Consider the following 21,194-nt stretch of genomic DNA (forward strand, 5'->3'; position numbering starts at 1 on the left):
ATTCGACAATATTGTATTTTGATTTTATGGATTACGAGACTCTGTTAAAGTTATTTAATCGCGCATTCATATAATCCGTGGCCGATTTTTTAGCCACGGAATTCACTATCAGATACGAATTAACGAGGCGCTATATGTTACACAGGAATTTAAGAAAAACGGCTTAATGCAAAGAAAATTTTGTAACGACACGAAATACACTATCGTATTGCCGATTAGTACACGTAATCGAGAAAGTTTTATCGATAAGCTTAAAACTAGAAATATCACAATAACGTTTACGGAATAATGATAAAACGTTCACGATGGCGTAACTTTTCATCGTTATGTCCGTGATAAGTCCATTCAGCGTTGTCTCCATAATTAAACATTGCTATATATCATTTTGCAATCACAAATTTCAAAGCACATGGTAAAAAGAATTCCAAAGTTACGTCAATTTTTCGTTACTATTAATGAGTTGCTCCTCCATTTAAATAATATAGTTGAACACTAATGATTAATAAAAATGGCTCTCAAGAACCAACTGGGATAAAGCAAACTTTTCGTATGAAAAGTTTAGTCTGTTTTATCACTGCCAGAGAGTATTTGAAAAATAACGTAGACTTCCTAAAGAAAAGGTATGATTAAGAATATAAACATAGATCGATCAGTTTCATCACTTTCGAATAAAGGAATCTTGATCGAGTTGATATACTAGTTTGTTTAATGTATGCATGATTGTAACGAGGTTCTGATTTCTTTTAAAGAAAATAAAAGAAAAAATGGATTTTTATTGCACAAATTATTCTGGCATAGTATATTAATAAAAAAAAGCAGGAATAAGAGGAAGAAAGTAAAATTAACCAGATATCGATGTTCCCTTTCGCCATCGTAAACGTATTAAAACTTCTACTAATGGCTATTACACATTACAAATATTTTATCTGGAATATTATTACCTTGTCGCTTGAAAGTTGTGTTAATCTGTATATTTTGTAAGCAAAGATTATCGATAGCAATTAATAAAGATACTATTACGACAGAAAATATGGTTCTAATTGTCATAAAATGAAGAAACATTTAAAAATACATAATATGTTTAAAATTTAAACGAATAGTGGTCATTACTTAATTGTACGAAACATTGTCTATTGGAAACAGAAGAATTTATTATATATATATAAAACATTTCTTAATTAACTGTAGAAATATAATTAATAATAAATTTTACTGAAGATCAATCCCAATTAACGAACCCGTAAATAGTAAAAATATTAATAAATAACAAATTTTTGTTATTTACTATATCGTTTTTGGTAGTATAAATAGCATATAATTTACAGATTACATACAAAACGTAAAACAAAAGATATACTTTTCTAAATAGGCTTTATTTTCATGATTCTTAAATAAGTTTTTAATATAAAATATTCCTCATATACGTAAAAATTTATATGTAGTATATTATATATACTCGAATAAATATACTATTAAGAAAAATAGTAAGTTAATTACTAATTTATATTTTGACTTTAAAATACCCAAGTATTATCGATAATTCCCAATTGTAATTTGTACTGTAATTATAAGCACTACAGAAATTTGAGATCGGAAATATGTAAATGAAAACTTACTTTATTTTTGCTCAATTAGTTTAGATTTCTAAATGCACTTATATACACACATATTTCAACGATGAATAATAAAAACATTTATGAACTTCACTCTTGTCATGTACGATTAAAATTATAAAATTGGGGAAAATACTGCCAAAATTTTTGAAGAATTACAAAATGAAAGCTGTACATGTGAATTTCGTGCAAATGTAATTCATGGAAACCAAGCTTTAAACTTGTGGCGCCTTCACGGTCGAATACACAGCATCTCCGATAGCATCGCAGAACCCAAGGGAAACGATTTAATGGCTACCGTTGTAATTGCAAATGGCTGACATAATGAAAGAGGATGGGTCTTGATTTCGCATGCCCAAAACTAACAGTTCTAAAAATGCCGTGTAATATTCACACGTGCTAATTTGAATAGTGTTTCTTGTTGAAATTATTGTCATAATTATACATGAATTAAACGTAAGTGGGATAAGTGTAACAAAGTACGCGGGAAAAAAATGACTCGTGGCCGGAGACACGCGCCCTCAGTTAAACTCATCCGGTAACCGTTTCGAGGCACGTAAGCGCGTGGAATTTCGAATTAATCGATAGCATTGTGATTCTACGTGGTCGTGGTCAGCAAATATCGTTTATAATGTAAAATGTGTTACAACACCGTTGATAAAAAATATTTGTATAAGATATAACGTATATAATCATCAGGAGAAGGTAAACAATGAATCTGTTGGCGCGGTATCTATTGCACACCGCGTGCTTTTAGTGTACTTTGTTAAAGGTTCGGTGTGATGTCGTGTAATTACATGAAACATTTCACGTAATTTCGCCTGTTCTTTCATCGTATCGAGAAATTCATATATATCGTTGCTTCAATCCATCGTAAATAGTGCTTTCATAAATGAATTAATAGTGAAATTAACCCTTTTGACTCGGTATCTATGAAGCAGTGTATTTGTGGTAGATACATATCTTAAGTGAGAAAGAAGGAAATGTTTGATTGTTGTGTCGTAGAAAATTTTATTTGCTTTTAAAACGTTTCTCCAAGTGATCTATCTAATAATTATATTATTTTATTATGTGTTATAAAAAAATCTTGATTCTTTCTGCGTTTGATTACAAAATTTTGTAAATTATTTATTTTTTCCATAATATTCATTATCTGAATACCATATTGACTAGAAAAAATGTAAAAAATCTGAGTTTTTTTAATGTATTTATTAATGTTAAAGTTAATATGTAAATATGCATTCACTGGTATAATTTGCGTACTCATTTATATGCTATAAGATATTGCTTCTCGTTCATGTAAGAAGTATATGTTCTCAAACATTGCATGCATATTACAAAAAATAATATTAAATATTAATATTATTTTTATCTTTTGATATCTTTAATTTTAATAATAGAATAGGTATATTATTTAATATAGTTATTTTATTCTTACATATTCTTTTGTATATAGGGAATCAAATAACAAAAACTTTTAATATAAAGTAAAATAAAGTGAAAATGCCTGCTGTAAGCATTTGTGACCCAGTTGCGGCCACTCTTCGTCGTACATTGGAAACTAATCAGTCCAAAACATCAGATGACTTAACAGCAAATTTAGTTACCAATGCATCAAGAATTCTTCAGTCAGAAATTCAATATAAAGAAGTTGATGATTATCAAACAACAATTCTAGATCAACTTAAAGCAAAATACATTGTATTAAGTTTACCAAATTCTGAAAACTCAGATGATAAAATGAAGGATGGTGCAAATTATATAAAGAAAAATGAAAAAGTATCGAAAGGACTCAGTTTGCCAGAGCCAACAGTTACTTTATATTCTCCAAAGAAAGTTAGCCTAGGGTGGAAGGGTACATTTCCTGTTGGGGCTGGCATGTATAATGTTGGAAATACATGCTATTTAAATAGTACTCTTCAAGCTCTGTTTCATGTACCAGCACTTGTAAATTGGTTATTATCAGACTCTCATCATACATCAAAGTGTGAACAAAATGGTAGGTTATTAAAATTTATAATTTACTTTACCATATTCTACACATTTTTAAGATATGAGATTATAATCCCACAGTTTTGTATCGTATTGTGATAATAGGTTAATTTTAGATGGAGGTGGAGAATGCCTTACATGTGCAGTGGCTAAGACTTTACAATCTAGTCACCAAAAATCAGGATGTGCTATCAAGCCATTCTACATATATAACAAACTAAAACGTAAGTATTAAATAATTATAAAATGTTAATTAATTATTATTAAATCTTATATGTTTGTTATATACATATATATATCTTATTTTTTCTATTAGTTATTTGTCGAACCATGGTGCCAGGGCAACAAGAAGATGCTCATGAGTTTTTACGTTATTTATTAGAAGGCATGGAAAAAGCCTACTTAGCAAGACACAAAGCTAGTAAACTAGACAGCTATTCTAAAGAAACAACACCTATTAACCAAATTTTTGGTGGTTACATTCGTACTGAAGTAAAGTGTCTACAATGTCGACATGTTTCCACTACTTTCCAACACTTTCAAGTATATATAATATACAGCTTTTCTAATAATCATGCTATTGATTAAGTATACAATAAACTAAATATATTTTCAATTTTCTGCAGGACTTATTAGTTGATATACGTAAAGCAAGCACTTTGGATGAAGCATTAAGTAGCTATTTTAGCCGTGAACAACTAGATAACAATGATTACAAATGTGAAGCTTGCAAAAGAAGAGTTCCTGCTACGAAACAATTTAGCTTAGAACGACCCCCTAAAGTGCTTTGTGTGCAATTAAAAAGATTCAGCGTTCTAGGAGGAAAAATATCTAAACATATAGGTTTCAAGCAAACTATAGATATGGGCCCTTATCTTTGGAAAGAACCAGGGGAGCCTACGCAGTCACTTACATATAAGCTTATGTCGATAGTTACACATATGGGTCCATCAGTTAATTGCGGGCATTATACTGCAGTTGCAAAGGTCTCAACAGGCCAATATTATTCCTTTGATGATTCTTGTGTATGTATTAACGATATGTCTTTATTTGTAAAATATCGAACTATCTTGTTAATACCAAAAATTCGTTTGTATATAGGTTCGTCCACTTAGTTTGAGTAATGTATTCAGTACAAATGCTTACATAATGATCTTTGAGATGGAACAACAAACGCAATCTCAGGTTCAAGCTCAACAAACTGTCAAATTAAATGGTACAATAACTGTGAACAACACATTATCTTCATCAGGAAGCCCTATGAATAAAACTATAACTCCCAAGGCATCAACATCTGGATTACACTCATTAAATGGATTAATCAATGGCACATCGATTAGTAAAGATAACACAGATAGTTCAGAAACAAATTTACAAATATCAACAAATAAAAATGCGGGACTTCAATTTAATACCCAAAAAAGCGCAAATTTTATCGGGCCACAGTTACCACAAAAATTACAAGATAAGTCTCAACCAAGATTAATTATGCATATTAAAAATGGGAAAATTTTGAATGGAAATAGCTTAGTTCCTTATGATGGATCTAGTGAAGAAGAAGATGTTAGTTCTAATGGAACATTAAAAAACCGCACAAATTTAAACACACCTACAAAAACAAACACTTCTGCTAATACTACTAATGGTACACAGAAATGTTCCCTGGCAAAAAATGGTTCTCCTAAAATAAATCTTAATGTATCAAAGACAAATGGTAGTAGTGTATCTCAGAATCAAAGTAATGTAATTCATTGTACAAAAACACAAAATGGTTCTAGCTGTAGTACCATTACAAGTACAATAAAGTATCAAAATGGTAAATCAGAAACAAATGGTAAGACAGAAAATAGTAATAATAATAGCAAAAGTAAGTGGCATCAATCTGTTAGAAAAACAGGACAGGATGATAAAGTAATTACAAAAGCTTCAAGCAGTAGTATGAAAGGTTGGCAAGTTTCAAAGGATACATCTTTTTCTGCTACATCAACTGCAACACCAAACGGATGGTCCGTGACTGATAAGTAAGTTATATTTTATTTTTAATATAATGTTATTTAAAAAGCAATATAAATTAAGCATTATAATTCTAGCAAATTTAATTCAACGATGTTTAATATACGTATTTAAACATTTTTTCATAGAGAAGATATCCATAAAATTAGTCAAAATAATGGCACGCCGAGTGCTGCGGCTTTAAGAGATTTCAATGGAACAAATCGTTCCGATACGGTTTCCCATTTATTAAAGATGTCTCATCGTGGTTATGGCAGTTCTTCGGGTCAGTACAACAAAAGAATTCTATTGAAGAACCAATTGAATCCAGCTGCTTTCCCTTCAAAATCCTCATCAACCTATTGTGCGCCCATGTGTCCTAAGTCCAAAAATTCTACATAAAGCAATATAATAAACATACAAGGAGCGAAAATTCTTATTCGCTCAAATGTTTTGAAACCAAAAATCCCGCCAACAACTTTAATAAAAATAATAATAAAATAATAATAATAATAATAAAAAGAATACTAGAAAAAAAAAAGAATCTTTTCAGTGATAAATTGTGGATATTATAAAACATTATGAGCTATTGTTAATCCCTAAATTAAAAATATTTGTTTTGTTACACCTCTGCTAAGTCGGTAATAATAAAAAGTATATTTTGTGATTTATTAAAAAAATTATGTTAAGTGTTAAAGTAACACTATTAAATGACAAAAATATTAAAAACTGTGTACAAATATTTTTATTCTGAAAATTTACTGATAAAATAATGTCATTTTCTTATCAAACGAAATAGTGAGTACTAAAGTATATGCTTGTTTGTTTACAGTTGCAAATTGGAATGGTAACAGAACACATTTAGATAGAGAAGTTGATAATGATAGAAGGGAAATACGTAAGCGACATTTTAATGCAGATGATGAAGAAATAGATCGTGGTCGAGTCAAGAAAGTAAAAGATCATCGAACGTATGAAGAAAGAAGTAACTCGGGTTATAATCCTTTCCAGGAATATCAAAATGGCAAAACGTGGAACCGATCTCTTAGTGGTTATTATCGGAGACATTACTATAATACTTCCAATAATGCACGACCACGGCATGGCAGAAATTATAGACCTCCGCATTACAGATATCATAATCATTCTCGTGCACATTGGCAACGAGAATAAAATAAAAAAGATAAGTTGTTGAGAAAGAATTTCGAAAGCAATCCAACGTCGAAAAACTTCGTTAGGTTTCAATTACGAAAGCAAATTATAATTTTTCAATACGTTAAAATTAAAATAAAGATGTGACAGTGTTGATTTAGATAATTAATGTTGGACATAATAAATATTCAACATTCATTATAATGAATCGCTAAACTGCATCGTAACAACCATGCATGTTCCTGACAGAGTCTTCATGTACTCTATTGTTGTTTGTAGCTCACGTACGTATGTGGACATTGTACTACATAGTACACGGGGGATGAGTATCAATAGCTCTGCCAATCTTGTGTTCAGTATGAACGGAGTAAAATTTGTTATAAAATTGTACTATACTATATGTGCGTTATTAATTTAGAGTGCGTATTAAAGAAATATATGTATGGATGCAATGGTTAAGAGTTTAAACAGTATATCGCTAAGTGTTTAAAATTTTCTTGTTAACTTTTTTATACTTTAGTTATGGTCATAAAATAATGTTCTTATTTAATTTGAAGCAACTTTCATATTACATAACAATGTAAAAATCTTTAATAAGTATTTTATACTAATCTTATGTTACTTATATTGATACCATTGTTGAATTAAAATTATAAACACAATATTCGACATATATATATATATACTCGGTGTTTAATTGTTTATAGAACTTGATAAGTGTCCATACATTTTCAGACAAAAAAAGAATACATGTTAATTAACAGAAAATAAAGTTATGTGTAAAAATAAGTTAGTTTTAACGAGACGAAGATAAAATTAAGTTAAAAAAAATATTTTGAAAATTTTATGTCAATAACATCTTTCATTTATGATATAATAATCCGTCCTTTGTTTTAATTAACAAAGATACTCCTCCCTCATCGAGCTGTAACAAAAGCATTCAATTAAGCAGTCAATCTTGCTCGATCAAGAAACGTGGTCTTTGTCGTCGCTTACTGAAGAAAAATATATTCATAATAATTACAATGATTAATCAGTAAGTGAATGATTTCTCTTAACATGGTGAATGTGCATACTTGTGAATACATGTGACTTCAATTCTCTTTTTTTTAACATAATATATATATATATATATATATATTATATACAGGTAATTCCAGAGTGTTTGTGGAACTTGTGAATAATCGAGTGAAGAGTGTTTAATGGTAATGGATTAATAGTATCAGGTTATTGAAATATTAGTTTAAAAAGGAAAGAAATTGTAAATTACATATATAAGTGTAGAATTTTAATATTATGGATTTTTCATAGAGCATTAAAAATTGCAAAGCCATAGATAATTTGTTAAGCCAAGGATAAAAAAAAAAGCTGGCTTTTTCGCCTGCTCGTTATATATAATACCTCGTTATATTATTCTACAAATTAAATATTAGCCAAAAAAAAGAGATAAGCAACCATACGTTAAGATCTGATGATTGTTACAGATTTTATGGTACTCGATATTTTTCAGAAGATATATGACTTGGACGTACATGCTGGACCTGTATCTTTATCCAAGATATTAGTCGCAATTGAATAATCACATTAGCTTGATATTGCGGTGAATACAATATAATTACCGTAATATAGCCTTAAATTAAGCATCATGTTATTACATGCTCTAAAATATAATAACAATGGTTTCTGCATTGCATAAATTCATGTATCGTTTGAAGAATGAGATTTGAAGTTCTATAAAATCGGTACATCTGATACTGTAAACGTATGTGATATTGCTCTGTACAGAGGTGAACAACAACAAACACCAGATTTAATTTATGTATTAAGTATCACAAATAAAACGGAAATTGTCGTTTGTACAACATTCAAACTATCGATACAAACAGAGTGAGATGGACGTTAAATCCATAGAAACCAATTCATTTATACTATAAAGGAAAGAAAAAGACTATCGCGTTTTCGAGCGAAGATAATATAATCTGTAGACGCATGTAATGTATTTTTATTTTCATCTTGTATTCTTATAATTTGCTAAAAAGTAATTCTTCATATATATTTCTTCATTTACTCCGTCATCTTGAAATGGAGTGTTTGATGAAAAAGGAAGAGCCTTCGTCTAACGAATTCATAAAAACACTCGAAAAAAATGTGAGTAAGCAATTTAACCCTTTCATGCTTGAAATATATTCATATTAATTATTGCCATTAGATTTATTTAAATTAGTTTTTAAATTACCAATATAAAGGATTTTAAAAATTTCACGCGTATTATATACTGATTTCGAAGATGCATTTTTTATTGTTTAGCATGAAAGAGTTAAATAATAAAAAAAATTAACAATGATTAGTGAATATTGGAAAAAAAAGTTGAGAAAGTGCATTACTGTTTACTTGAAAAACTGATTTTAAAAAATGTAAATAAAGATGAGCAACACAACATAGCACTGTCAACATTTATTTAGGTAGCGATCTTAAAAATAGAAAATCACTATAATTCAAAGATCAGTTACGAATTGGATGTTAAACTCATGTACTTCCATAACGTATCACGTAGTCTCGCGGATAAACTTGAATCTTTATGGAAATTAGCTGAAGCACACCAACCAACGGAAAATGAAATAAAACAATTTGCTGATCAAATTGCAGGTATATGGACTTCTATAAATCGTCAGGTAATATTTATTTTACTATTAAAAAAACTTTTTTTCATACTCAAAACTATGTTTTTTCACTTTTTATATTTGTTTAATTTTAATCTCACTCTGTTATTGCGAAATAAAGTATTTTGTTGGAGAAATATAGGAATTCTAAAATAATTTAACTATATGTATAGATTTATGAAAAATATTCTAAAATACGAATGGGTAGTGGAACATTGCATGGAGTACCATTATCAATAATTCTTAATAAAATAAAAAAAGAAATTATTCTATTCAAAGTATCATTACAACGTCATGAGTCTATTTATGATCAAGAATATATATTAAAAGGATACAAGCTAATTACCAAAAGTGAAAAATTTATAAGCAGCTTACAAAAATGTGATAGCAAGGTAAAACTTGCTTAATATTTTACTAGTATAAATATTAATATTTAATATAAATTATTTTTTCAAATTACAGTTGCAACAACTCTTATGCATATCAAATATTATGCCACGTCTTATAAAATTACAATCTGCGATTGATAAATATGTTACCACTATTGAATTACTACCTACAAGGAGTTTTCCTTCATATGACTTAAGTGCCTTTTCATTAGTTGCAAAATTATTGACTGGTGAACTACTTGGTTATGAATCAATTAATCCTAGTTATGTTCTAATGGAAAATATGCCTAAAAAGCCTGTTTTTATTATCAAAAACGTTAAACGCAAATCAATTCATCCATATTATCCAACATAAAATATATTTATAATCTGTACAGTCTTAGATATGAAATATCTAAAATGTTTTCAAACTGAACTATTGTATCTAGGATAATGTACATAAATATTAATAGTAAATAATGACTTTATATAATTAATTAATTATTATCTTTATTTACTTAATGACTGATATTTGGCAACGTGCTGCACATTGGGCAAATGGAATTTACATCGATAAAAGTATACAAGTCCTTATCAATACTATACACAATATAGCTATATTAATTTACAATATACAAAGATACAATATTCGAATCCTGCTAAGCAGAAAAATATCTTAAATACCACAGTTCCAGAAATAGTGAAAAATATGGATGGCGTATTTTTATATATGTAAAAGGAAGCCTTGATAAAAACAATTATAATTTAATTTTGCATATAAAATATGATAACAGAACAATCTAATTGTTCATGGAATGAAAAATAAGAGATCCAATGTAATATATAATACATGTATAACACGCAGCAGTCATTTCTACTAACAGACTGTTACACACCAGGGGTAAGTGTGATATTAAATTGTGATATTCAAAGACTAGATTAAAAAATACCCTCAAGATCCGGTAAGGAAGTAGGTGGTGCAAGTCTTAGAGAAAGATCTTTATTACGCATAAATTCTGGTGGTAGAATTTGTTTATGTTCCTACAAAACAACAAATTTAAATTTTACTATAAAAATATCAACAATATGATATATTTATTTAGAAACGAAATCAATATATTACTTACATGGAATGATTTAGTAGTATGTGTGATATTAGTAACAATAGGTGCCCATCCCTTAGACTTTAAACATTTATAACAAGATTTAGGTTCTCCTAAACATTCTGAATGAAAACCATGCCCACAACTGAAAACTATTATATATTCCGTACATTGTGATAACAAATGTCTACATATTGAGCAGATTACTGATACGCTTGCACAAGCTCTTCCTGCATCCCTAAAAAACATAAAAATGTTAGTATTAAATAACTGTTACGTTAGTATTAAAAAATTACTTATATGGACCTATACATACCTAAGCGACTTTTTCAGTGCCTTGTGAAGCTCCAAACTGACCAAACGTGCAGTAGTTTCAACTAAAGTTTGTTCATATCGGGAATGTGTAAGTACTCCAGATAATAATTTTCTTATGTCACCTATTGTTCCACTTGTCGCCAATGGATGTTTCAATATTTGCTCTAATACAGTTGATAATGCTGTTGTTCCACTAAGAAATTCTAGTGCAATTCTTAATAATTTTCCGCTTAATTTTTCAACTGTAATTTCGTTAGATAATTAGAAAGTATTATTTACGATTTGCCATTATGTCAAAATATACCATACCTTCTTTGTTAGTACTATTTGAATGTGTTTGAAGTATAGTTTCCACAAGTGGCATCCAATCTAAATTTCCTGCAGATCGTCTGCATATTCCTGCTAGTTGTATTGCACTGTGAATTGATGCATTTTCTGATACTTTGTTCTGACAATACTAAAAGTAAATATTGTTAAAATAGAAAGTAATAATTAATATTATTACATTATTTTCATACAATGTACCAATTCTAAATTATTTTGAAATTCTTTCAAAAGAATATCAAACGCATCCTGATAATTTCCCAATTTTTCTAACATTACTGCTTCAGCATCTTTGTGATTCGCTTTCTGAACTATTTGCAATGCTTCATTTAGTCTACAACCATGAAATCCTTGAATATGCTCAACAACCTAAATTTTAAAAAATAACTAAAGTTAATAATATATTTCAATATCTATCTATAGTACAAAATTTTACTAACATGGTCTGGTTGTAATTTACACATTAATTCCAAATATTTTTCTAACATTTCAGTCGTAAGCTCTAATGTGATATCTTCTTCTTTGTATTGTACTATTTGATATAAAGCTTCTAGTAAAGTATATTGTAAGGTTGGAGTATTTTCTAGTATTTGTAAAATTTCAGAAACGTTGTTTTGCAAATGTGTTGCTATCAACATAGCAAATTGATTTGCATTAATTCCCACCAGAGCTACGGCATTTGCCATTATGACTAATTGCAACGAATTTGGAGAAAGATGTTTTAACCAGAGCCAAATATCATGATGTCTAGATGGATGCAGTATCATACATTTACAAACTGCAATCCAATTTTCTCTGGCGCTATACAGCAACTCCGCAACACGCATACTGTAACATTATATACTGCGATACAAGTTACTATGTATGATGCTATTAATATTAATAATGCTATATAATTTCTTGAAATGTAATATTGACAGGTACACTATAATATTTTTTTTATGAATATATTCTATCTAGCTAATAAAAATGTGGTACACAATCAAAATTAAATAATAGTATACATGTGTAAAGTTTTATATTTATATACATATACTTACAAATTGGCTCTTTCTGCTAAATTAAGTAAAGTATTATCCGATATATTACGCAATTTTTTTGAACGCAATAATCCCAGTATTGCACTTTCTTTATCAGTCTTAAGCTCGTTTGATGATCCCATACTTGAGTCAGTACATAATATTTCTATCATTTTATTTAACATACTAGGTTCTAAATTAACAGTATTTTCTGCAACTTCATTAGCTATAAATATAAGAACTAAATTTCTCTGTTCGTCAGTAATATAATCAGGATTCCTTGGACTTAAAGGTGTGCTAGGCATAACGATATTTAATAATATATCTATGAGTCTTTGCCGTTGTCTGAGACCCATCTCAGACGTAAATTCCGGCTCTTGGAAGGCAATTGCTATCACGTCGAGGAATCCTTTTGCGTCAAACTGTAGCAAAGTTCTTAGATACGGATATTGTCTTTCTGTATCATTAGCCAAACTCGAATGCTGTGAAAGCAATGCTCTTAATACATCTGTTTTTGCTCTTTGGGACATACCCTCGGGAAGTTCATCTCTGGGAAAACCACGACCGGCAAGACAGCAACTAGCATAGACCAAAAGTGCATTGCCAAGTTGTATACTATCTCGAGTTAACGAATCCTTTGAATTCGTTAACATATTTTGTAATATTGGTACTAATTGATGAATTGAAGCAGTAAAGTCACCTAATGCCGTCGTTTGAAGGTGTATTAAAGCTTCCCAGAGACCTCGTTGCCGACAAAGTGTTGTTACCTATAATATTTTTAGATACAAGTAAGTACTTTTAGATTAAATTTTCATAGATTACTTGTTTTTAATCAAATAAAAACATTAAAAAGATATAAATATGTTTACTTACTTGATGGATATCTAAACAATCAACATCTAATAACACTATAATTGCTTGAAGCGAATCTACTTTTTCTTCTTGATCGTAAAGGGTAACTAGCTGTTGAGCTATTAACGGTGGTAGTCGCGGTCGTAAGCTCCCATCCAATAAAGGATTTTCGAGGGCATGTAAATAACTCGCTTTTAATCCTTCGGACTCCGAAACTAAGTCCCATAATTTTCCAAATAATAAATCTGTATTTTCTAGTTGTATACAATAATCTACACAAGTTGTGACTATTTCAAATTCTGCATTTTCGTCTGCAAGACAGTGATTCAATTCTTCCATATATTGAATCAAAACTTGACATACTTTATCGCGAGCTATTTGTTTACGACGTTGTTTCGAACCACGTAGACCAACAACTGCTTTCCCTTTATCTTGATAAAAAGAAAGTCCTAAAGCTAATGCTTCTGGATATCTTCTCTGAAATGACAAAATATGTAATAAAGTAAAAAATTATATAATTCCAATATATGTACGAACCTGCATCGTTAAATGTCGCAATCGTTCAGTCCATGTCCGTATACAGACTACATGTAAACTTTTGGTACCCAATAGTAAAAGTTGAGTACCAAATGTTACAACAGTATTATAACATGCTCTTTCACCAGCCAATGCCATTGCCTGTAGTTTTATAAAACAAAACAATGTGATTATCAACCTAAATTTGATAGATTATTGATCTAAAATTGATAATTAAATAGTACAATGATTTGATTAATACCTTTGAAACATTTCCACCAGTGGACAGACCTTTGAAATGGCTAGATGCATATGAAATACCAACGCGACTCATATCTAAAGTTTCCAAGTTATCCTGTGCTCTTACATCTAATAAATGTAATCTTTCTTGTGTATCCAATACTGCTAATGATCTCGGATTTAACCATCGTAAGTTACTTATAGTATATGGAAGAGTCATTCTTCTTAAGGGAGATAATTTTACTCTTGAACCAGCTTCAGTACATACCTAATAAAAAAATTTTATCAATATATATTTATTAGCAATATAGTTGTTTAATAAATAGAATTATGTTATATAAACTGTATACTTGATAAAAATGAACCACATCATCTCTTGCAAGAGCCAGAACAGGATCAATTACACGAGAAGCATCTGCTGCTTGTATGACAACAAGCTGCCAAGATAGTTGTGGTGGTGCTATAGGTGCACCAGATAAAGGATGAGTTAACACAACACGCATTCGTGGTCTTATGCAAACTACTATTACCTACAAAATTCAAGTAATATAAGATTACATGTATACTACAAATATCAAAATCTTTTTTAGCAATAGATAAAAACCTTTGATAATGTTGCCATTGCCACTAAGGTATAATTTTTCAGGGCATGTGATGGCAGATGATTCAATAACAATGGTTCTAATGTACACACTTCACCTCTAGATCCACTAAATAAACACCTGCTATCACAGCCTCTTACACCCATAACCCTTGTAAAATTTAATTCAAAAACGGATCCACCACTATCACTACATAATGCTACCTTTGGTGAATCTGTGAACTATACAGAAATACATTGTTTTTTATTAATGAAAATTTCACACAATTATATGTCAAGTTATATGTCACAGTTATATGTGAAATGATATGAGATAATCTCACTTTAACATGTAACACAGCTGTATCAAGAGGATGTACATCAGTAAGTGTCCTTAATACTTTTCCATTAGAACTATCTATCATTAATATATGTCCTCTAGCAAATCCAGCTAATATCCTGCTTCCATCATGATTGAAACATAATGCAGATACAGATCCTTGGTGCCTTGCTTCCTGATCACACCATCTTAATGTCTGTGAAGAATCAAAACCTAATACCAGACCATGACTAGTTCCAACTACTAACATATTCCCTCCAGCAGCAACTGCACTTGCTAACCCAGCATTAACCTTCTCCTATACAGAAAAAGAAGAACAATTAAAGACAATATATTATAAACTCAACGTAATTACAGGCTTTTGGTAAAGAAAATATTTTCTCTCACACTAGCTGATATAATTTGTGACGATATCCCTTTTAATATAACATGTCTCAAAATAGCACCAGAGGACGTTGGTTGTGAAGCTTTGTTTGATTTATTTAAAGAGTTTAAGGATAAATGGCTCCCAACACTTGTTGTTTCACTACTCCCTAGCTTTTCACCTGATGTTAAACCAAAATCATCATCTGTTCCAGATAATGATGTACAATCAGGTTCTGTCAATATACTTTCTAAGGAGGGTAATTCTTCCACAGCTGGTATAGCATACTCTGTGTTATCCAACTAAAATTATAAAATATATATAACTCCAATAGATTTGGCAATAAAATATGATAATTTAGGTAATAATATAATTAAATTTAATAGAGTAAAGTGAGAACGTAAGTAAAGGTAAAACAATAAGAAGGAAGTATATAATAGATTTCAATATCAACAAAGTAAAATGAAATAAAATAATTGCAATTTCTACATGTTATACTAAGTTTATAAACATACTAAAACAGTAATAGAATAAGAGAGTTATGAGAACATAACCTGAAAATTAAAAATTTTATACTGTACTTAAACATTTCTACAGCGAATATAATTAATTACCTCTTCGATATCTAAATTAATAACCTCTGTTGCGAGGTATTCTTGAGACCCAGCATCCGACCCCAACCCATTTTCAGCCATTTTTTATCCCACCTGTCATTCCACAGCTGATACACGTAAATATAGCGGCCACTCATTAAGCTATAGGACATATACAATGATAGAATCTGCAGTATATATGTACATATGCATGTGCAATTTACGGTATTTTTTATATTCATATATTGATATTTTTTTTTTACATATATATACGTACATATACATTAATCGCTGACTTAATTAATTATCTTTATAGAAAATTTTATAATTTAGTTTTAAATTTATACACGAAGAAACATTAAAAGTCTTTTGATTTACAGAGTATTTAAATTTAAACATTTTAATTTTTAATCTTTAATCTTTTGAGAAAATATAAAAGAAGTAAACACATATTTAATTCGTAGGGCTTAATTTGATCAGTTTATAAAGCAGAATAACACTTCATATGTATTTTCGTTTATTTATTTACAAGAAAGTACGTAAATTTTTACGAATCTACGGATCATAAAATAGTGGAACCGGTTTCTTTTTTAAGAAAACATAAAATAGGAAACGAATCAAATATAACGTTTATTCATAAATCGTTTATTTTTATGTGTTCTGGAGTATAGTTTTTGGGTGTAACAACTTATCTTATTTGTATGATATAATAGTGAAGTAATAAAACCGCTATCACTATCACAGGTGTCATATTAAACTAAAGATAAGAATGTAGATTCACATGTTACATCTGGACTTAGTTATAAAACCGTATAATTATTAACTTACATTTTCTTAAACATGTAGCGCTTAATATTTTTTTATTTAACTACAATAACAATTATGGACATTTCGTTAATTATCTTTTATATTTTACTATATTATGTTCTAATAAAAATCTCGTTTAATAAAAATCTATTACGCAGCTTGGAAATTATTTCGTTTTTACGAGAATTTTATCTCATTAATTCATCAGTAGAACAATCTTGAAGTTCGTATAATGTCTTTTACAGAGTTAGTAATTATTTTATTATTATTCTCAAAATTAATCTGTAACTATCAAATATGTAATCGTATGAAATCCGATTATGGTGTCACCATGCGGCTATAGTATAATCTCTAACATTGATATCACTGGTATAACTCTAATCCGTGATATCTATGACATACGTAGTAGGTTTTTGATACATGACGTCTGGGCATCTGTATGTCATACCTGATCATAGTTGCACATTGTATCTGCATTGCGAATATATATATATATATATACATATGCGTGTGTATATACCAAGAAAAGGGTGAAAAATTACCATTATAGTGCACGAAATAAAAGTTCAGAAGTAATTAGAAGCATTGATCGAAAGTTGACACGTTAACAACGGAATAATATCACTTTGTGCGTTGTATTGGGTAATACCATTTTTTTTACCCATCTCCTATCAATAGAATTAACTAAAAGTTTTACGCGTGATTATAAAGTGCCCATCCGTGGGCCGAGAAAATTGTAAAAATTGCGTATATTTCGCGAGAAGATATGCCAGATAGTGGTGCTGTTTATCAACCTACAACAGTAGGTTACACATATGATAGCGGAGGTGACGGTGCTGTAGGTGGTAGCAGTTTAAGAAGTGGTTTCTGGAGAGTTATATCAAGACATAAACTCAGCTCTAGGAAATGGTTCGAATGGGTATTACTCTCGGTTGCTTTATCTTTTTTCATTGCTGGTTTAACGATGATGCTGGTCAGTTTTGTATCCGATGACACATCACAAGAAAATAAAATAGAGATCATAAGAAAGGTACTTATAACCTTCTTACACTATGATGTTTCGTATTTATGAGTATTTTAATCTCTGATAGATGATAGCAGCATGACATATATTTAAATGAAATCATGATCTGTCTTTGTATTCAAAATATGTAAATGCATGATGTATACATAGTACATAGCCTTACTTTAATTAACAAGTGTCTTGTTACTTTGGTATTTAAAAGCTGACAGTAATTTTTATTTTATTCCAAAAAATTTCTATTGGTTTACATTCTAGGAAAATAATTTTTTTGCATTGGTTTCCATTATTAAAGAATATTTTATAATAATAGTAATAATACATAAATATTCATTATAAAATTGACTTTTAATACTTCATATCTGCTCATTATTTTTATTATCTTCTTTATTATACATATATATTATAGATATATATTATACATACATATGTATATATTTGATATAGTAATATACAGGGTAAACCACAATTTCAAGCACCGACCAAGCTCAGATTTCACTGAAGATAGAGAAAAATTATAGAGAGAACTCACTTTTGTTTTAGAATGCAATGCAGTGGGAAAGTGCAATTGCACTTCTTTCTCAAATAGAAGTCTATAATTTTTTATTAACCAGTTAATATTCTTTTCATTAATATTTATTTTTTAATACTCTACAAGAAAATGTCAAGGTACTTTGGTCAAAATATGCTTAGTTTAATAGATATCTCAAATTTAATCTTGTGAAACTTTGATTATGAGAAACAAGGAAACATACAGGGCAGAATGCTTGCGTTTATGTTTTCCTTATCTTTCTTAAACTAAATTTTATGAAATTAAAATTAAAGTATCTTCTAAACTAAGGATATTTTCAAATATCTTAATACCTTTATAGAGAATTGAATGATTATAAAAAATTATAGAATTCCATTTAGAAAAAGAATGTAATTGCAGTTTTCTAGTGCAACGTTGCATATTGAAAGGAAACAAATACCTGTGAACATAGATTTTACACATTCAATATTTCTCTCCACGATTTTTCTCTATCTTCAACAAAATCAGAGCTACAGCCAGCCCCAGTTGAATGGTCAACTCTGTATAAGACTAAATAAGAAGGACACAAAATACTATCATTATTGCTTATGCATTTTCATGCAAAATATATTTATAAAAATGTATAAAATCGACTTTTTCATGCTTCTAGAGTAAATTATTTTATCAATTATTTATGTGTTTTTGTTGCCTAATGTATGAAACTAAATTCAAAAATAATTATACATAAAGGTAAACGAGAATCCAACTACATCTGCAACAAGCGTTGAAGAACATATTGAAGATGCTGCAAAAAGTTCCATAGCATTAGGTGCTAGCATGATGTTAGTAGGGCTTCTATTGGGTTTCGGTTGGGCCTGGCTGCATTTCTTCCGTCGTGGTAAATCTCCAAGAGGTGGAATGGTTGGAAGTAGTGGTCAGGTAGGCACAATTTGTTTGGTAGATTTATATTTTATGTTTGGTTTTATTTACCGGAAGCCATCCATGTGTGTTTTGGCTCGTACGTTTCTTTATCTTATATACGCGTTGCTATGAGGAAAGATGTTGGGCGGTTTGAATCCATCAACTGACTTGCTGGTGGGTTCCACTTCGCAGTACGGGCCGGTACTAACGGAGTTGCCGAGTCAACTGAAGCTGAAGCAGACAAGTTCGCATGATACTCCAGCAATACCACTTTCTGATCAGGAAGAAGAAACGCGTACCTTAATGCAGGATTCTACAATTCCTTCGGTTGTCTCCACTGGTCCTAATACCATTGCTAATCAGATTCCCGGTTGAGTACAAAGGTTAAATGCGTCGATGTGTAGTAAGAACACACGATGCGAACATTCTTTTAATTTTATGTGAACCAACCTTAATCACAATTTTTGTCATTTTTGTGAATTATGTGGTTTATTTACACAGGCGAATTATTCTTTCTTTATCTTTTCTAGTAGTAATTTTAATTGATGACGATACATATAAATTTATTTGAACAGTTTTGCCTGACTTTAAAATGTAAGAAATTTTATTTCTGTAAATTATCAGCACAAGTCATAGCGTAACATATCATTTACCATATTTTTCTTAAATTTTACCTTTTAGTTTGTATCTATGCATTCCTCCACTCCGTCCATTATCATTGGTAATATGTTAGATAAGCATTGAATCCAGATATTACATATAGTAAATTTTAGAAGAATTTATTTACAATGCAATATAAGCTATTTAAAAAAATATATTATTTTGATTATTATTTAAATACATAGCATGTTTAATAGTAATACTAATATCGGTTGTCTTGATATAATAGTAATTTATATTAGCACATTATTGGTCTGAATTGGCCAGTTATGAATGCATGTATAAACAAACGATATTTTGTATTATTCTGCCCAATTTAATATGATGGCAGCATTAAGTGTGACTGACAATATTTGTAACAAACTATTTGCTCACCTTATATGTATGTATATGGGAAAAAATGAGCTCTAACACAAGGTGGTATTAGGAAAATAAAGGTATGTGTATATATTAGGATAAAGTACATAAAGTATAATACAAAGTAATCCCATCTTTTCAAAATAAATTGGTATGGTTGTGATATGGAGCAGTGAAGGGAAATACACTGCACAATTTTTGTTATATTACTTTATCGTTTTTATACTTATGTTATTTATAGTTAATACTTCTAATTACATACAATTTAATTAGTATATATATATATATAATATAATATATATATTATATATATACTAATATACATATAAATACTTTTTACAATATAAGTATTTTAACACTTTGATGAAATTTTGGACTCTGTTTTACTGACTTTTCGTATACCTATTGAGACTGGGTAATATTATGTATATATAAGATAATCTGTGGTTAAGCCATTCTGACTATCAGCTACAAATTTTAAATGATTATTGAAATTTCTAAATAATAATCTTTATTTATATATATAATTTTACTTAAATTTGAAATTGCATTTACAAAACAAAAGAACAATTTCCATTGTATAAAATAATATCATTAAATTTTTGTCTATCACTCATTTTTTTATATATAAGTTTCATTTTTTCCTTTTTTTTTTTTAATTGATCTATTTTATTCGTTATAATGTAATATAATTCGTTAAAATAACACTTCACAAATATGAATATTTAAAACAAAAAAATTAAATAAGTATCTGTCTGGATTCAATGCTACCATAGAATGAATATGCATTAACAATAATATTATTTCAATTATTTATGTGAAATCCATACTATATTAGTTAATGATTTATTCATTCATTTATGTAAGTATTTTTATTAAATAAGAAAAATAAAT

General features: G+C 29.3%; 4 protein-coding genes across 6 annotated transcripts; 3 read left to right on the forward strand and 1 right to left on the reverse strand.

Annotated features, from left to right (window-relative positions):
- Nucleotides 1-1,885: 1,885 nt before the first annotated feature.
- Nucleotides 1,886-8,776, forward strand: LOC117235231 (ubiquitin carboxyl-terminal hydrolase 36). Of its 2 annotated transcripts, XM_033497067.1 has the most exons (8): nt 1,886-2,318; nt 3,070-3,612; nt 3,722-3,829; nt 3,922-4,148; nt 4,232-4,630; nt 4,707-5,626; nt 5,747-5,883; nt 6,430-6,770. In XM_033497067.1, the coding sequence occupies exons 2-8, from the start codon at nt 3,117-3,119 to the stop codon at nt 6,768-6,770; spliced, it is 2,628 nt and encodes an 875-aa protein (XP_033352958.1). In that variant the 5' UTR covers nt 1,886-2,318; nt 3,070-3,116. The 2 variants fall into 2 exon arrangements, with proteins under 2 accessions (XP_033352958.1, XP_033352959.1); XM_033497068.1 differs by lacking the exon at nt 1,886-2,318 and having other exon boundaries at nt 3,117-3,612; nt 6,430-8,776.
- A 408-nt stretch (nt 8,777-9,184) lies between these two features.
- LOC117235232 lies at nt 9,185-10,711 on the forward strand. Its single transcript, XM_033497069.1, has 3 exons — nt 9,185-9,421; nt 9,583-9,801; nt 9,872-10,711. The coding sequence occupies exons 1-3, from the start codon at nt 9,278-9,280 to the stop codon at nt 10,151-10,153; spliced, it is 645 nt and encodes a 214-aa protein (XP_033352960.1). The 5' UTR covers nt 9,185-9,277; the 3' UTR covers nt 10,154-10,711.
- Nucleotides 10,271-16,205, reverse strand: LOC117235230 (vacuolar protein sorting-associated protein 8 homolog). The gene is made up of 15 exons (XM_033497066.1): nt 16,045-16,205; nt 15,454-15,732; nt 15,071-15,364; nt 14,751-14,969; nt 14,497-14,676; nt 14,169-14,414; nt 13,928-14,068; nt 13,412-13,867; nt 12,560-13,305; nt 11,960-12,347; nt 11,721-11,888; nt 11,505-11,652; nt 11,197-11,437; nt 10,905-11,118; nt 10,271-10,818 (listed from the first exon to the last, which is right to left on the reverse strand). The coding sequence occupies exons 1-15, from the start codon at nt 16,123-16,125 to the stop codon at nt 10,717-10,719; spliced, it is 3,903 nt and encodes a 1,300-aa protein (XP_033352957.1). The 5' UTR covers nt 16,126-16,205; the 3' UTR covers nt 10,271-10,716.
- Nucleotides 16,206-17,262: 1,057 nt separating this feature from the next.
- Nucleotides 17,263-20,328, forward strand: LOC117235079. Of its 2 annotated transcripts, none has more exons than XM_033496760.1 (3): nt 17,263-17,860; nt 19,113-19,301; nt 19,422-20,328. In XM_033496760.1, the coding sequence occupies exons 1-3, from the start codon at nt 17,597-17,599 to the stop codon at nt 19,656-19,658; spliced, it is 690 nt and encodes a 229-aa protein (XP_033352651.1). In that variant the 5' UTR covers nt 17,263-17,596; the 3' UTR covers nt 19,659-20,328. The 2 variants fall into 2 exon arrangements, with proteins under 2 accessions (XP_033352651.1, XP_033352652.1); XM_033496761.1 differs by having other exon boundaries at nt 17,264-17,860; nt 19,476-20,328.
- The last annotated feature ends 866 nt before the right edge of the window (nt 20,329-21,194 follow it).

This window comes from Bombus vosnesenskii, unplaced genomic scaffold, assembly GCF_011952255.1.
Source record: "Bombus vosnesenskii isolate JDL3184/JDL3185 unplaced genomic scaffold, Bvos_JDL3184-5_v1.1 scf7180000013314, whole genome shotgun sequence".
NCBI classification, from domain to species: domain Eukaryota; kingdom Metazoa; phylum Arthropoda; class Insecta; order Hymenoptera; family Apidae; genus Bombus; species Bombus vosnesenskii.

Bases quoted from the DNA above. Each gene is read 5' to 3' on its own strand.
- LOC117235230 (XM_033497066.1), bottom strand. From the start codon at position 16,125: ATGGCTGAAAATGGGTTGGGGTCGGATGCTGGGTCTCAAGAATACCTC. The intron at 14,677-14,750 runs GTTTTTATCTAT...TGAATTTTGTAG, and splicing joins CAATGGCAACATTATCAAAG to GTAATAGTAGTTTGCATAAG. The intron at 11,119-11,196 runs GTATGTATAGGT...TATGTTTTTTAG, and splicing joins GCACTGAAAAAGTCGCTTAG to GGATGCAGGAAGAGCTTGTG.
- LOC117235079 (XM_033496760.1), top strand. From the start codon at position 17,597: ATGCCAGATAGTGGTGCTGTTTATCAACCTACAACAGTAGGTTACACA. The intron at 17,861-19,112 runs GTACTTATAACC...TTATACATAAAG, and splicing joins AAATAGAGATCATAAGAAAG to GTAAACGAGAATCCAACTAC. The intron at 19,302-19,421 runs GTAGGCACAATT...CTATGAGGAAAG, and splicing joins TGGTTGGAAGTAGTGGTCAG to ATGTTGGGCGGTTTGAATCC.
- LOC117235231 (XM_033497067.1), top strand. From the start codon at position 3,117: ATGCCTGCTGTAAGCATTTGTGACCCAGTTGCGGCCACTCTTCGTCGT. The intron at 4,149-4,231 runs GTATATATAATA...AATTTTCTGCAG, and splicing joins CTACTTTCCAACACTTTCAA to GACTTATTAGTTGATATACG. The intron at 5,884-6,429 runs GTCAGTACAACA...GTTTGTTTACAG, and splicing joins TGGTTATGGCAGTTCTTCGG to TTGCAAATTGGAATGGTAAC.
- LOC117235232 (XM_033497069.1), top strand. From the start codon at position 9,278: ATGTACTTCCATAACGTATCACGTAGTCTCGCGGATAAACTTGAATCT. The intron at 9,422-9,582 runs GTAATATTTATT...CTATATGTATAG, and splicing joins GGACTTCTATAAATCGTCAG to ATTTATGAAAAATATTCTAA. The intron at 9,802-9,871 runs GTAAAACTTGCT...TTCAAATTACAG, and splicing joins TACAAAAATGTGATAGCAAG to TTGCAACAACTCTTATGCAT.